The sequence below is a fragment of the Natator depressus genome, chromosome 19, assembly GCF_965152275.1.
Source record: "Natator depressus isolate rNatDep1 chromosome 19, rNatDep2.hap1, whole genome shotgun sequence".
In the NCBI taxonomy this organism is placed as follows: domain Eukaryota; kingdom Metazoa; phylum Chordata; order Testudines; family Cheloniidae; genus Natator; species Natator depressus.
Genome location: NC_134252.1, coordinates 3,852,808 through 3,865,569, shown reverse-complemented (window position 1 = coordinate 3,865,569; position 12,762 = coordinate 3,852,808). Strand labels below are relative to the sequence as shown.

General features: G+C 57.0%; 1 protein-coding gene across 1 annotated transcript; it reads right to left on the bottom strand.

Moving 5' to 3' along the window:
• Positions 1 to 4,220: 4,220 nt before the first annotated feature.
• On the bottom strand, positions 4,221 to 11,330 carry TMEM35B (transmembrane protein 35B). The gene is made up of 3 exons (XM_074934723.1): positions 10,984 to 11,330; positions 7,517 to 7,697; positions 4,221 to 4,970 (listed from the first exon to the last, which is right to left on the bottom strand). The coding sequence occupies exons 1-3, from the start codon at positions 11,089 to 11,091 to the stop codon at positions 4,840 to 4,842; spliced, it is 420 nt and encodes a 139-aa protein (XP_074790824.1). The 5' UTR covers positions 11,092 to 11,330; the 3' UTR covers positions 4,221 to 4,839.
• Between the last annotated feature and the right edge of the window lie 1,432 nt (positions 11,331 to 12,762).

Here is a 12,762-nt window from a genome sequence, read left to right as displayed (position 1 = left end):
CCTGAGACTCTCTTGCATGGTCTCCTTCAGGCCCCAGTCACAGATACTCATCTCAGGCTTGAGAAGGGGGTAAATAATTCTTTTTGATTGTCAGCGAAAACCAGACCAAGAAGCAGTTTGCCAAGCAGCTCACTGGGCTATGATGTGGTGCTGGCAACTCAGACACATTAGCATCAGGGTGAAGCACAGATGGCTCTTCTTTTATTTTCAAAATGAACCCAGTGCTTTCTCATGCAGCCCATAATTGAGCTGTGGAACTCCCTGCTGCAGGAGTTCTCTGAGGCAAATGCTGAGGCTGGATCACTAACCCAAGATCAGATCCTGAGCACTCTCAATCCCACTGACTCCAGCAGGCATTTCAGGTGTTCAGTAGGTGGATAGGATTTGGCCCATCCTTTGTATCTCTGCAAGGTAGGATGATGGTGGTAATCAAATCCCAGGCTCCACTGTGTAAGCTGTAGGGGTCAGGAAGGAATCTATCCCAGTCAGGGAATCAGGCACATTGCAGGGATTTCCTCCTCCTCCGAGGTCTCAGATGTTATCTAGACACATGCTGTCTGAGCTTGCCTGGCAAATCCTTTGGGCTTGATTCTCCACTGCCCTGCTCCTGGTGTAGCTGTTTCCACTAGTGCAGCAGTTCTCAAACTGTGGATCGGGACCCCATTTTAATGGGTTCACCAGGGCTGGTGTTAGACTTGCTGAAGCCAAAGTCCGAGCCCCACCACCCAGGGCTGAAGTCTTGGAGCTCTGGCACCCCGCAGGGAGGCGGGGCTTGGGCTTTGGTCCCCCTTTCCCAGGGCCGTGTAGTGATTGTTGTTGTCCGAAGGAGGTTGCGGTGCAATGAAGTTTAAGAAACCCTGCACTAGTGCAAAGCGAGCGCCACTATTCCGAGTTGATTCCCACTCCCAGGCAGGGCCATGGAGAATCGGGGCCTATATTCTCAGTCTGACAGCGCTGACACACACATGCCTCACCACAAAAGCAAGCCCCCAGGGATTCTGGGGCTCTCACGCCCTGGCCCTGTGACAGTTGGTCCAGCACATGTCTCAGAGGCTCCAGCTTGCTGCCTGGCTCCCACCCCCACAGTGGCTGTGCCTCACCTGCCATCCGCCCACAGGCCGATTGCTCTCTGATCGGCTGCTCCCCAGGGTCTCGTCTGCACAGCAAACTGTTCCCTGTGCTGCGGTGGCTGACGGGAAGGCTCATGCCTGGGTCTAGGAAGCTGTGGGGCCCTGCTAGACCACGCCATGCCCCCCAAGACCGATGAGAAGCACAGACCCACCTGCCAACATGCTGCTACCCTCCCCTGGTAGGGCCAAGCAAGGAGCTCAGTCCTTGGGGCTACACGGCCCTTGGCCTCTGGGTCTGCCAGCAAGGAGGCTAACTGGTTCACCCGAGAGACCAAATCTTGCTCTCAGACCCCAAGCAGGGCCCTGCTCTGGGGCAGAGTGGGGAAGCCTGGCCCGTCTCTGCCCCACACTGAGGGTATCAGCCCCTGGAGTCATCCTGCTGGACGGCTGGCAAACACCAGACTTGCCAGCAGAGGAAGGAAAGTGAACCCTGCTCCTGTAAGAGCAGGAGCCACCGGGGCTGGGGAAATATGCGGGGAATGTTACAAGTGATGGAGGGGTGGGAAGCCAGCAGGAAGCCCTGAGCCTCAGGCGTCCCCCAGGGGCCTGGACTCCCAGAGAGCCACCCCAGCCCGGCAGCTGCGGCAGGAATAGTCCTCCCCCTTCCCCCCGGATCCTGAGCCAGGGCCACACCTGTCACAGCCAGAATCCCTCACAGCCAGGCTCGGGGGGATGTCAGGGGGTGAAGCTAAGTGCTGTTGGGTGGGGGTGCAGCAGAGGGAGCGAGGCAGGGATTTGTCCCTCCCCGAACTGCCAGCAACTGCCCCCTGATCCCGCGAGCCATGGCCACGCTGCCTGCTCTGGGGATGCCAGCAGCTCACACGCATGCCCTCGCTTGCCAGACCGAGCTTGTGCAGGAAGCGGTTGTCCCCAAACCAGTCCCTGCTGCATCTTCTCAAGCAACCTAAGGGCTAGGAGCCCCCTTCTGCCCTGCGAGAGCCCCCGGGAGGGGCTGTGGGAGACCTCGTCCTCAAGGCACCAGGAGGCCTGTGCTGTCCCCGGGCATCTGCTGTAGTCGCCAGCTGTCCTCCTGGGAGCCACCGCCCTTTCCAAGCCAGAGTTGCAACCCCACGCCGTAGCTGGATCCTCCCCTCCCTGGGTGCAGGGTGAATCAGCCAATGCAGTTACAGGGGCAAGGGAGAGGCCATTGAACCCAGAGCTGACCACTGGTGACCCACTAGGCTCTGCAGCCCACAGAACCACAGCACTGCCAACGTCTCTGATACACGGGCACGACTCTTGCCACGATGCTACAGCCTCAGGCTGATGCCAACGTAGTCTCAGTTGCACTGAGGAAAGAGAAACGTAACCCACCGTAAGGTGTGTCCATTACAGATCCCCGCCCGAGGCAGCAGGGGATGGCATAGCAGGGCAGGACAGGCTGGGCTCCCTGCTTGCATGCGACTGTACTAGGCTGCAGGGGCCTTGAGGCACAGCCCACGCCATTGTATTAATTTGGCTGGACGCTGCAGGCCCAAAGCACGAACATGATCCTGTCACTGTCCAACATTAAACAGTGTTAAATGCAGTGGGGGGTGGGCGTAGCTGGAAACCTCCGCCGCTCAGTAACTCCGCAAACACCGCAGGAAATTCATGCCAAAGGCTAGAAATTTACTAACTGAAACCCAGGAAAGGAAAAGAATCAAAACAAGGCAAAACACTGAAACTGGACTTGAGAGATGATGCAACACAAATAATGAAACCTGATCAAAGTCTCTTTCTAGAGAGTGTAATTATGGGTGAGGCTCATTCTGCCAAACAGCACCCCCAGCTGGGAAAGAAGTGGGTAGTTCCAGTCAATTTTGAGTCAGTAACGTCAGTCCCCGCATTCGACAAAACACAGACGCTGAAAGGAGAGGAGAGATAGAATAGCATAGATGGGGGGAAATACAGATTTTGTTGACATTCGCAGGACACAGGGTGGTTGATCAATTTCGAATGGATGCTTTGGGCTGGCAGGCCGGCCGTGACAGCTGCTGTTCTGGGCCCTGGCTTGCCTCCCCAATTGGGGACATCATCTGGTTGGTCACGGCAGGTCCCTCTGCTTCATTGCGCTTCCTCAGAGCTGGCTGAGCCGTCTCCTCTTGCACTGCAGTGCAGCCGATCCAAGGATAGGGTGAAAAACCAAGAGAGGAGAGCAGGATGATCATGGGGGATGGAAAGACACCCAGGGGCTGGGCAGACAGAGCAGGATTTCACACGTAGCAGGCTGGGGTCCCTGCTGGTGCAGCACAGATGCTCAAGTGTCATCACTGGAGTATCAAGGTCTGAGCGTCGCAGTAAAAATCCTGCCCCAGCCACGGTGGTGGAAGTCCCTTCCTTTCTCCTCAAGCCTCTTTTAAGGGGCCCCAAAAGGGGCGATGGGTGGAATGGTCCCGCCTCTCGCTTTTTGCCTACCCGTTAGACCTAATTTCCAAAGCACCAATTTTGGTCCATTAATTTCCCATCCCCGCCTCCTCTTGTTTACCACTCATAATCTTAACCCCACTCATAATCTTAACCCAGTCCTTGGGGGCAAACAGCAGACCCCCTCTGTTTACCTTAATTCAGTCTGTCTGTCTCCTTCGTACGTCTTTTCTTAAACAGTTCTATAGAACAGGCCCTTGTGACGATTCATGAACCTTCACCATCATTCTGGCCACAGCTACGCACTGGGGCTTTCCCCAGCTCTGACCTCTAGGGCTCTCTGCTGCTTCCCACCCGGTGTGAGTCAGAGCCCAGCCCGACTTCTAGGGGAAGGGGGGCGGGGGTGTCACTGCTATTGGATGGCCCCTCCACAGGCAAGCTCCACCCAGCTGCCCCCTCCGCCCAGCCCCACCCTATGCTCACACCCCACCTGCACCCTCCCCTGGGCCCAGCTGGACCAGCAGGCAGGCATGGCCCATCCAGGGCATGGTCAGGGAGTCTCCCGAGAGGCCCAGTTCCTCCACCACACGCCTTGCCCACCAAGGGGCAAGAATGGGGTTAGCACCCCCAGTACCTTTCCCATTCCTCAGCAGGGAGGATCACACAGTCCATGGCAGCGACCCACCCATTTGCAGCCGCCGCTGGATGCTGAGGCCCAGACCGGGGGCAGAACACGACACAGCCTTCTGGAAATAGAGGTTTTATTTAAAAGTCAGCGCTATGCGGCCCCCCGTACAGAGCGGAGTCAGCACCACCTCCTCCGCCGAGGTCCGGCCAGACAGCTCCATGGGGGCACTGGCGCCATGATACGATTCTTAGCGACAGAGCAAAATAGGCAGAGAGGTGAAGGGCTCGCTAGGCCACGGGAGTTTGACCCCCCGGACTCCCCCCAGGTCACACTGGAGGGTGACCCATTGTGGGAACTCACACAGCTGTTACCCATTTGGGGCACACTCCAGAGCTTCCCCCCATGAGGTCCCAGCACAATGCACCATGACCCAGCTCTAATTACCCTGCCCCACCTGGCTGCCTTCAAAGCCAGGGCAGAAAGAGAAACTTCCCAGCCTCTGTGCAGAGCTTCCAGCCAGGCAGCTGCTTCCCACACTCTGCACACACCTGCAGCAGGTACCCCAGGCCCCCCGGATTAATCAGCCTGCTGGTCCCTCCCCAGGAGCTTTAGAGTTTGTACTGCGCATAAGCAGCCAGTTCATTGGCAGGAAGCCATGTCATTGCAACACTTTGTCGGGGGGAATGACATCATTTCCTGCCAATCCAGCGCCCCCGCCCCCCCATTTCATTCCAGTCACTCAAACTTGGACTTGGCCCTGCCCCCCCTTCCTCGTATGTTGAGCAGCAGCAGGAGACCCAGGCAGATCGTAGCCGGAGCACACATGGAGAAGGGCTCCTTCAGCACCAGCAGGGTGTAGATGGCACCTGGGGGGAGAGAGAAGAAAACATGCTGGGGAAGTCAGGGGATGGACCAAGGAAAGGTCAGAGCCACTCCTTCACCAACAGCCCAAAGCACCCAGCTCCAAAAGGGAGCCCCCTGGCCTTGAACCACAATCATTACACTTCAGAGTCAACAGACCTCATGAGATGGATGGGGGCAATTCACACCTCTAGGAGCTACGGTCTCAGGCACTCTGCAGACTCAGGCAGGGTGCAACACCCTGACTCAGGTGCAGAGGGTTTTCTTTGGGGGATAATTTTTGAACTCCACAGATGCTGACCAGGCCCTGAGGTGCCGGGCCCAGCTCCAGTTTGGGCAGACCTCATGTTCCTCTGCCAGAGATTTATCTCTCAGGGTCTCGGCATTAGCTGCCTGACAGCTAGCTTGGACTGTTCTCCGCACAAGCGCCGCTGGGGCACCAAACAAACATGAGAGGGAAGCCACCGCAGCTCCCCCTGGAGAACCTCGGGGAAGCGGCCCCGGCTGCCTAAGGACAAGGATGCTGGGAGCAGGGGGTGGAAAGGGGACACGTTCCCAGGCTCGGCTCCCGCTCTGCCATTGTGGCTCCCCGGCCTCGCTCAGGTACTTGGCGGCAGCCAGCAACAGCAAACACCTGCGGCCAGCAGGTCCCACCCCATCACCAACCACACAAGCCTCCACAGCATTTCCGGGAAGGTCCTTGGCTAGACTAGAGAGTGCGGGGATACCGCTGCCGACGCAGATAACGCTCCCCTCGGCGGTCCCCATGCTGTGCCCTGCTGCAGCCTAACGGCAGCTCAGCCACTGCACGGCCAGTTTAACCAGCCCCTGGGGAATATCCCCAGCATGGGGGGGCGGGGGGGGGGGAACGACATGGACGGACACTGGGTGGGATGCTGCCTGCACAACGGCCCTGCTGGGCTCACCCTGCACCCTCCAGGGTCATGCTGAGAAGGGGATGGGGGTTGTTATTCTGGGGCGGGGGAGCTGTGCAAATGGGGCGGTAAATTTAGAGCAGCCTCTGGGGATGCTCTAATTTATGCTGGAGGGGGCAGATCAGGTCCCAGCATCCACAGAGGGGACGTAAAGCCCCCGTTGCCCCCCCCACACCAGACCACATCCCTGTGAGCAACACAGAATGGAGTCAGGATCAAAGGGATGCAAACATGACTCTAAAGTGCTTTCCACTCTCTCTTCCAATTAACCTTGCCACGCAGCTGGTCAAAACAGCAGCAGTAAATCCCCTGCACGGAGCCCTCAGTGCTGGCCACGGGGCTGGGCTAGATGGGGCCCGAGAGGAATCTAACGTCCATCGTCCTGTGACGGGACAGACGAGGCACCACCTGACCTGCACAGCCCCGGGCCTGGCAGACAGGGAGACGCTATTAACATGCTAGATCTGAACCTGATGCGTGCCTGCTAGCCCCAGGAGCTTGCAGGGCCAGGTTACTTGAGGTCAGCTCTGTCATTGCAAGCCAAAGGTCCCCAGTTTAACATGTGCAGCTTCGTGATTTGAGCTGCCAGAGAGTGGTGTGTTGGCCTGTAACTGACAGGCCATTTGGGCACATGGTTATCAGCCAGCCCCCCGCTAGGTGAATCCTGCCAGGGACAGGAGATGGACATGGCAGCCTTTCACCCTGGAGAATAGCTTCCCTCTTCGGTTGTATTTCCAGCAAGCAAGGGTGCTTGCACTTGCCTTTAACCCTTAGGTTGCTGGCATGCTGCAAACTGCTGCCCACCTTTCATTGCAACACCCCCATTAATACCGACCCGTTCCAGAGCCGCTCTGAGGAGACTTGGTGTGAGAGGGGAGGAGGCAGCTGCCGAAGATTTATACCCGTCAGGGGCGGGGGGGCGCATTTAAATGACGGAACATAAAGAGCTTGATTGGCTGAGCTTGGACAGTGATAATTAAGAGCCAGGGGAGGCTTGAGAGCTGGCCAACAGGTGTGAATAGGAGGGAGATGGAGGGGGGGGGGGGAGGGAGCAGAAAATCTAGGCTGAATATCAGGGCAGAAGGAATTGTTTGAAGTCCCAGTTCCTGCAGCCAGGCCAAGCCCCTGGGGAACTTCCCGCAGAAAGCAATCCACCTGCCGAGAGCAGAGACCTGACTGACCTTTTCTATCTCTGGCTCAGGACACTGGGTGTCTTTCAGCGGCTCATGTTAGTCACTCCTAGGCTTGGCCACTGCATAGGCACGTAACAGGGCTCAGGTGGGCAGAGCCTGCCATTCAAGGCGCTGCTGCCCCAGGGGCTGGGAATAGTGTGGGGACCCTGCACCCAGCCCCTGGGGAGCCACAGGGCATCGCCCACCAGAGATTGCTCCAAAGAGAATCCTAGCCCCTTACCCGGAGAGCTGGAGGCTGGGCTGGGAGCTCTGGAGGACAGGGTGGCATCACCGCAGAGGAGAAAAGATCAACTTTGGGGCTCCTGCAACAAAAGCCAGGACCCCCTGGTGGGAGGGGAGGAGAGGGGGTAGCCGGGCCGGGGAACTCTCAGTAAAAAGCCCCGCTGGCCAGCTCCACCTAGGAGCCCAGCGGCCGACACCTACCGATCATGACAATGGTGAGCACGAAGTTGCTGATCTCCTGCAGAAGCTGCGGCCCAAAGGCCAGCAACACCCCGGCCACCACCTCGATCCAGCCGACCACCTGCAGGTACTGCTCCGGCTCTGGCTTGTAGCCAAACTCCTTCAGGGGGAAGACGTCGGCAAACTGCACAAACTGGGACTTCTGGAACGGGGAAGGGAGCGTCAGTCAGCGGGTACGGGGCCGCAGCGGTTCCCTTCCCAGGGACAGGGCATTCAGGCCCACGGCACGGCACGGGCTCAGTCACAGTGCATGGTCCTTGGGAGAGAGAAGCTGGGCGGCCCCCTTCTACAGCCTGGAGCCCACAGGGGGCTAGGAAAGGAGCAGGGCGCCCCTTGCTTTCAGGTATAGAAAGGCAGCTGGGTGGCTCCCAATTAAAGGGCCTGTCTGCAGTAGCACTAGGTGCCCCCAAGGGCAGTCGACAGGGCAGCGCGGGCGCAGCACTGCCGGAAATCAGGCCCTAGGCCTAGAAGGGACATACTATTTATTTGTAAAGCACCAACAATCTGCCCTGCAGTGTAGTAAATTCTTACCCCACCTGAAATCCCCCCTTCTGCCCACCCTCTGACCAGCACCTTCCCATCCCGTAGGATCCCACTTTCCCCAACACCTCCGGCCAGGCTTTCTGAAGCACTCAGGGCCCAGCCAGGCCATGAAACAGGCAGCCGGACCTTTCAATCCAACAGCAAATTCCACCCTGGGGTGGGGGCCCTCTGTGCCTGAAGAAGCTGGTCCCAGCCTAGCAGCCCTGCGCTTGGAACGCCATGGTGCACGGCTCCAACCTGCATCTCCAGGCTGCATTTGGACTAGCTCGAGGTTCCTTCTGTGGGGTGAGAGTGGGGGGTGCAGTTAAGAACCCTTCCCACAACCACCCTAGGGCATTTTAATTATACAGGTTCTTACAGTGCATTGAGTGGGGGGCTTAGGCAGCCAGGACTCCTGGGTTCTCTCCCTAGCTCTGACACTAAATCTGTGGGTCACCTTGGGCAAATTACTTCCCCTGTGTATAAAAGGGGACTAATGATACTTCCCACCGTGGGTAGCTACATGCTCTTTCGATGGAAGGGGCTATATAAGGACTGAGAATTACTAACATTACCTGTTAGGTTCACTCCCTCTGGGGCACCTGGCATTGGCCACTGTCGGTAGACAGGACACTGGGCTGGATGGACCTTTGGTCTGACCCAGTATGGCCGTTCTTATGTTCTTATGCAAGAAGCCAACACCAGTGCTGCCAGAGAGTATAGGTACCGCGACCCTAATAAATCATCATCATCATCGCTTCAGGTGAGGTTACAGGTGGAATTTTTCAAGGTGGCAGAGAATGCCTTGCTGCTGAGATATGGACAGTTTATTTCCCTGCAGCTCTAGGTGACATTCCAGTGCTAAAACTCTCCTCTTATGAAGTGAGCTGTAGCTCACGAAAGCTTATGCTCAAATAAATTGGTTAGTCTCTAAGGTGCCACAAGTACTCCTTTTCTTTTCTCCTCTTATGATAATATTGCCAGCTGGCAAAAACTGCCCCTTAGCCACAGAGAACTAGAAACCTCTGCTCTTTGCTCCTCTATTCCCTGTTGGCCTCAGCTTAAATCAAAGTTCATTTATGGTGTGTGTCATATCAGGGAAAGTTCATTGGCAGATTATTTAACTACTTCTTCTCTTGTCAGATTCTGCAAAGCCTCTTGGCAGGGCGCTCCACAGCGATATTGGCAGTTCCTGAAAAATTGCCATAACAATCCCACACTACTAGCCACAGATATTAAGGGCTGTGAGCCAGATGCTGCATTCACCTGTACAGGTGTAAAACCAGTGTAACTCCATGGAGATAGTCTTCATTGACACGGCTGGACCTGAGAGCAGAATCAGGCCCCCCCATTTTAAAGTGCTCAGCACCCACATCTGGGGTCAGATTTTCCAAGCTCAGCACCCAACCTGCTGCTCTCTGGACAGTCCATGCCTAAGTGACTCTGGAAAGCACTTACTCTCCCGATAACTGCACCGGTTGAGGCTCAACAACCCTTACGTGGAAAGTAATGTAGAATCAGTTTATCGTAGCCCCGGCACTTCCCAAGCTGTGGTTTATAACCGATCCTTGTGCCTACTGGGGGGGCTGAATGCAGTTGCCCTGCAGCCAGGGACAGCACTAGATTTTCCAGATTGCTCAGCATCCAACACGTAGCCCATACGCAGAGCTCCTCTGAAAATCTGCGTGCCCACGCCATGCCCAGTTCACACGGTTGGGGCTGAGATGTTTTGGAAAATCCAACCCCAGTGACAGAGGTGAGAAATAGAACCCAGTTCGCCTGACCCCTCGCCACTGGACCACCCCACCTGAAGCCAGTAACAGCCCGTTCAGATGCCACCTCTGGCCTGAGTCCCCCACCAGTTGTGGGTTTGCAAATACATCTTTTGTTTTGTTTTGTTTTTTGCTTTGCTTTCCCCTGCTGCTGTGAGAAAGCCACACAACCAACAGGGGGAAAACTTACTGACTGGACAAGGGAACAGGGCAAGTGACTACAGGCAAAATGCTGTTAGACAAAACAAACAAACTTGCGGGAAAGCAAAGATAATTTCTCCAGTCCCTGTCAGTTCTGCCATCCTAGGGTTTAATGCGTAACTAGTGAAGGTAACAAGGTCCAGGCAGAGCCCAATGTTAAGTTGAGGTTTTGATCTCTCTTGATACTGTGTTTGTAAGTTGTGTCAACAGTGGCTGGCAAATATTTCACTCTGTGGCCCTGATCCTACTCCAGCCCCTCGCACACCGGGGTGCTGCCCCATGACTTGAGCTCACCCACAACACACAGCACCAACAACAATCTGGGGAAGAGCCCTTGGCCTGCATCTGCGATGCACTTTCATTTGCCCGGGTCAGTCGCCCTCCTGTTCTTTAACTCGGGGGGGAACCGCCCCACAATCCAGGGATGCAGTGGGGTGTGGGGGGGTTTAAACGCACGGTGCCAATGGGAAAGGTGGAAATACCCCCAGAGCCTCGCTTGTTGGGGGGGGAAGGACTTGCCAGCCCGGCTGCCCAGAGTCCCAGCCAGAGCCAGGGAGCGGTCATGGGGTCGGGGCTCGCCACCCACCCCACTTTGGACCGGGGTCCGACTCACGGGGAGCCGCTCGGAGGCTGCAGGGGCGGGCGAGCCCCGCTTGCCGAGCCCGCTTCCCGCCCAGGCAGGGAAACGAAACCGACCCCGCTCCCGCCCCCGCGCGACCCCCTCGGCCCCAGCTCCCGGCCCCAGCCCGAGCCCGACCTGCGGCTTGCAAGGACCTGGAACAAACCACACCCCGCCCCCGAGCCGAGCCGAGCCCGAGCCCGGGCCGCGCTCAGCCGCGGCGGCTTTGCAAGGCGAGCCCCGATTCCCCGGCCGGAGCCGCTGCGAGCCCCGGGGCCGCGGGGGGGGGGGGGGGCTGCGAGCCCCGCACTCACCAGCTGCTGGTAGAGCTCGGCCGAGATCTGGTCCGTCAGCTTCACCGCCCCGGTGAGCAGGAAGAAGAGGCCGAGCAGCACCCGGATGGCGGGGAAGACGAGCGCCATGGCCCCGGGCTGGGCTGGGCTAGGCTAGGCTCCGGTGGCTGCTCCCTGGCCAGGTCCCGGGGAAATGCAGCGCGGGCGGCGGGTGAAGACGGGACCCGCCCCCGAGCTCGCCCCACGCGGGAGCGGAGGCGGCAGCTGGTCCCTGGCGCTGCGGGCACGTGTCTCCCGCCGCCCCCCCGGGGGGGGTGAGGTGTGGGGCCAAGCCCCGGTCTGCCGTACGCCTACAGCGTGGGTCTACCTGGCTGCGGGTGTGAAAAACTCACCCCCCCACCCCGCAGACAATTAAGCCAACCTCAGCTGGTAGAAGAATTCTAGCTACAGCCGGGGGTGGGGGTGGGGGATTTATTACACTAATGGAAAAGCCTCTTCCATCACGGTAGCAAGTGTCCACCCTCCAGCTGCGGCGCTTGTAGCCAGACATACCCTCGGATCGGCAACACTAAACATTAAAAAAGCAGGGGGCGGCTCCCCTCCCAATGAGATTTTTTTTAAAAAATAATAAATGTTGGAAAGTACAAGATTCCCCCCCCCCCTTGGCTTCTGGTTTCTGAGCCTTTCGGGTGCACTCTCATGTCGTGTTTTCAAGCTTTCCTCGGCAAGCATGAAGGCTAGAAACATCCATTTTTAAACTGAGAAGTCAAGAGGGTCATGGAATCACCTGACTCCAGCAGCTGGAGCTTTAAGCAATCAGGTATTGCAGATTTCATGGAAAAATCACGAGTGTTGGCAGCACTGCCCTGTTCTCCCAAGCCCACGTGCAGCGGAGTGTTTAGATCTTCATTCTGTTAGTAGTGGTATTTATTTTGCAGTTGGCACCCAGGAGCCCCCATCATGGACCAGAAGGCCCATGGCAGGAGGTGCTGCACAGACACAAAGCAAAGAGCCGGATTAGACCCCTGCCCTAAAGCGTTCACAATCTAAAAACTGGTGCTGGGGTGGATGTGCAGCTGTTCTGCAATCATCACTGAAAACGGGGTCTGGTTATTGGGGTATGCCTGTACAAACACATGGGTTTCATTTGACAGGGGCTGGTAGGAAAAACAACCAGCAAGGGAGAGAACGCCTCAAGATAAGCCACTTCTTGGCAAAAACGTGAAGATTTGACAGTGCCAGGACAGGAAGAGGCACAGGATCCCAGGAGACCTAGAGGATGCTGGCAGGCTTAACAAGAACTGCTGCCAAGAGTGGGGGTAGCTGTTTGGGGGAACCAGGCTGAGACATAGACACTCCCTGTGGTATCTGAAGGTGCGAGGCCAGCCTATGTTGTCTTCAGGGAATGGTGAGCTTGTAGATACTGTAAACACACATGTAGATTGTTTGTTGCTTCAGTCTCCTTTTTTTGCTCATATGCTTTGTTTCCACTGCTAAAATAAACAGTACTTTGGGGGTAAGAAGGCTGTCTGATCAGTGCATGGCTCTGGGCATGGACTCCCGCTGGGCAGAATGGCAGGTGCTCAAACCGAGTCGGGCCTGCAGTGTAAGGGCCATTGATATCCAGGGTACAGTAGCCCAGAGCCTGGTGTCTGCCCCTGGGATAGGCAGAAGCAAAAGGCCTGATGCCTCAGGGGGTGCATTCAGGGAGACCAGGAAGGGGACGCAGCTGCAGCTAGCCCTGCAACCCTGACAGTTACAGCGTACGAAAGATTAGGCTTGGCCTACACTAGCAACTTG

Bases quoted from the DNA above. Each gene is read 5' to 3' on its own strand.
- TMEM35B (XM_074934723.1), bottom strand. From the start codon at position 11,091: ATGGCGCTCGTCTTCCCCGCCATCCGGGTGCTGCTCGGCCTCTTCTTC. The intron at 7,698-10,983 runs GTGAGTGCGGGG...TCCCCGTTCCAG, and splicing joins CCGAGCTCTACCAGCAGCTG to AAGTCCCAGTTTGTGCAGTT. The intron at 4,971-7,516 runs GTAGGTGTCGGC...CTCTCCCCCCAG, and splicing joins GCTCACCATTGTCATGATCG to GTGCCATCTACACCCTGCTG.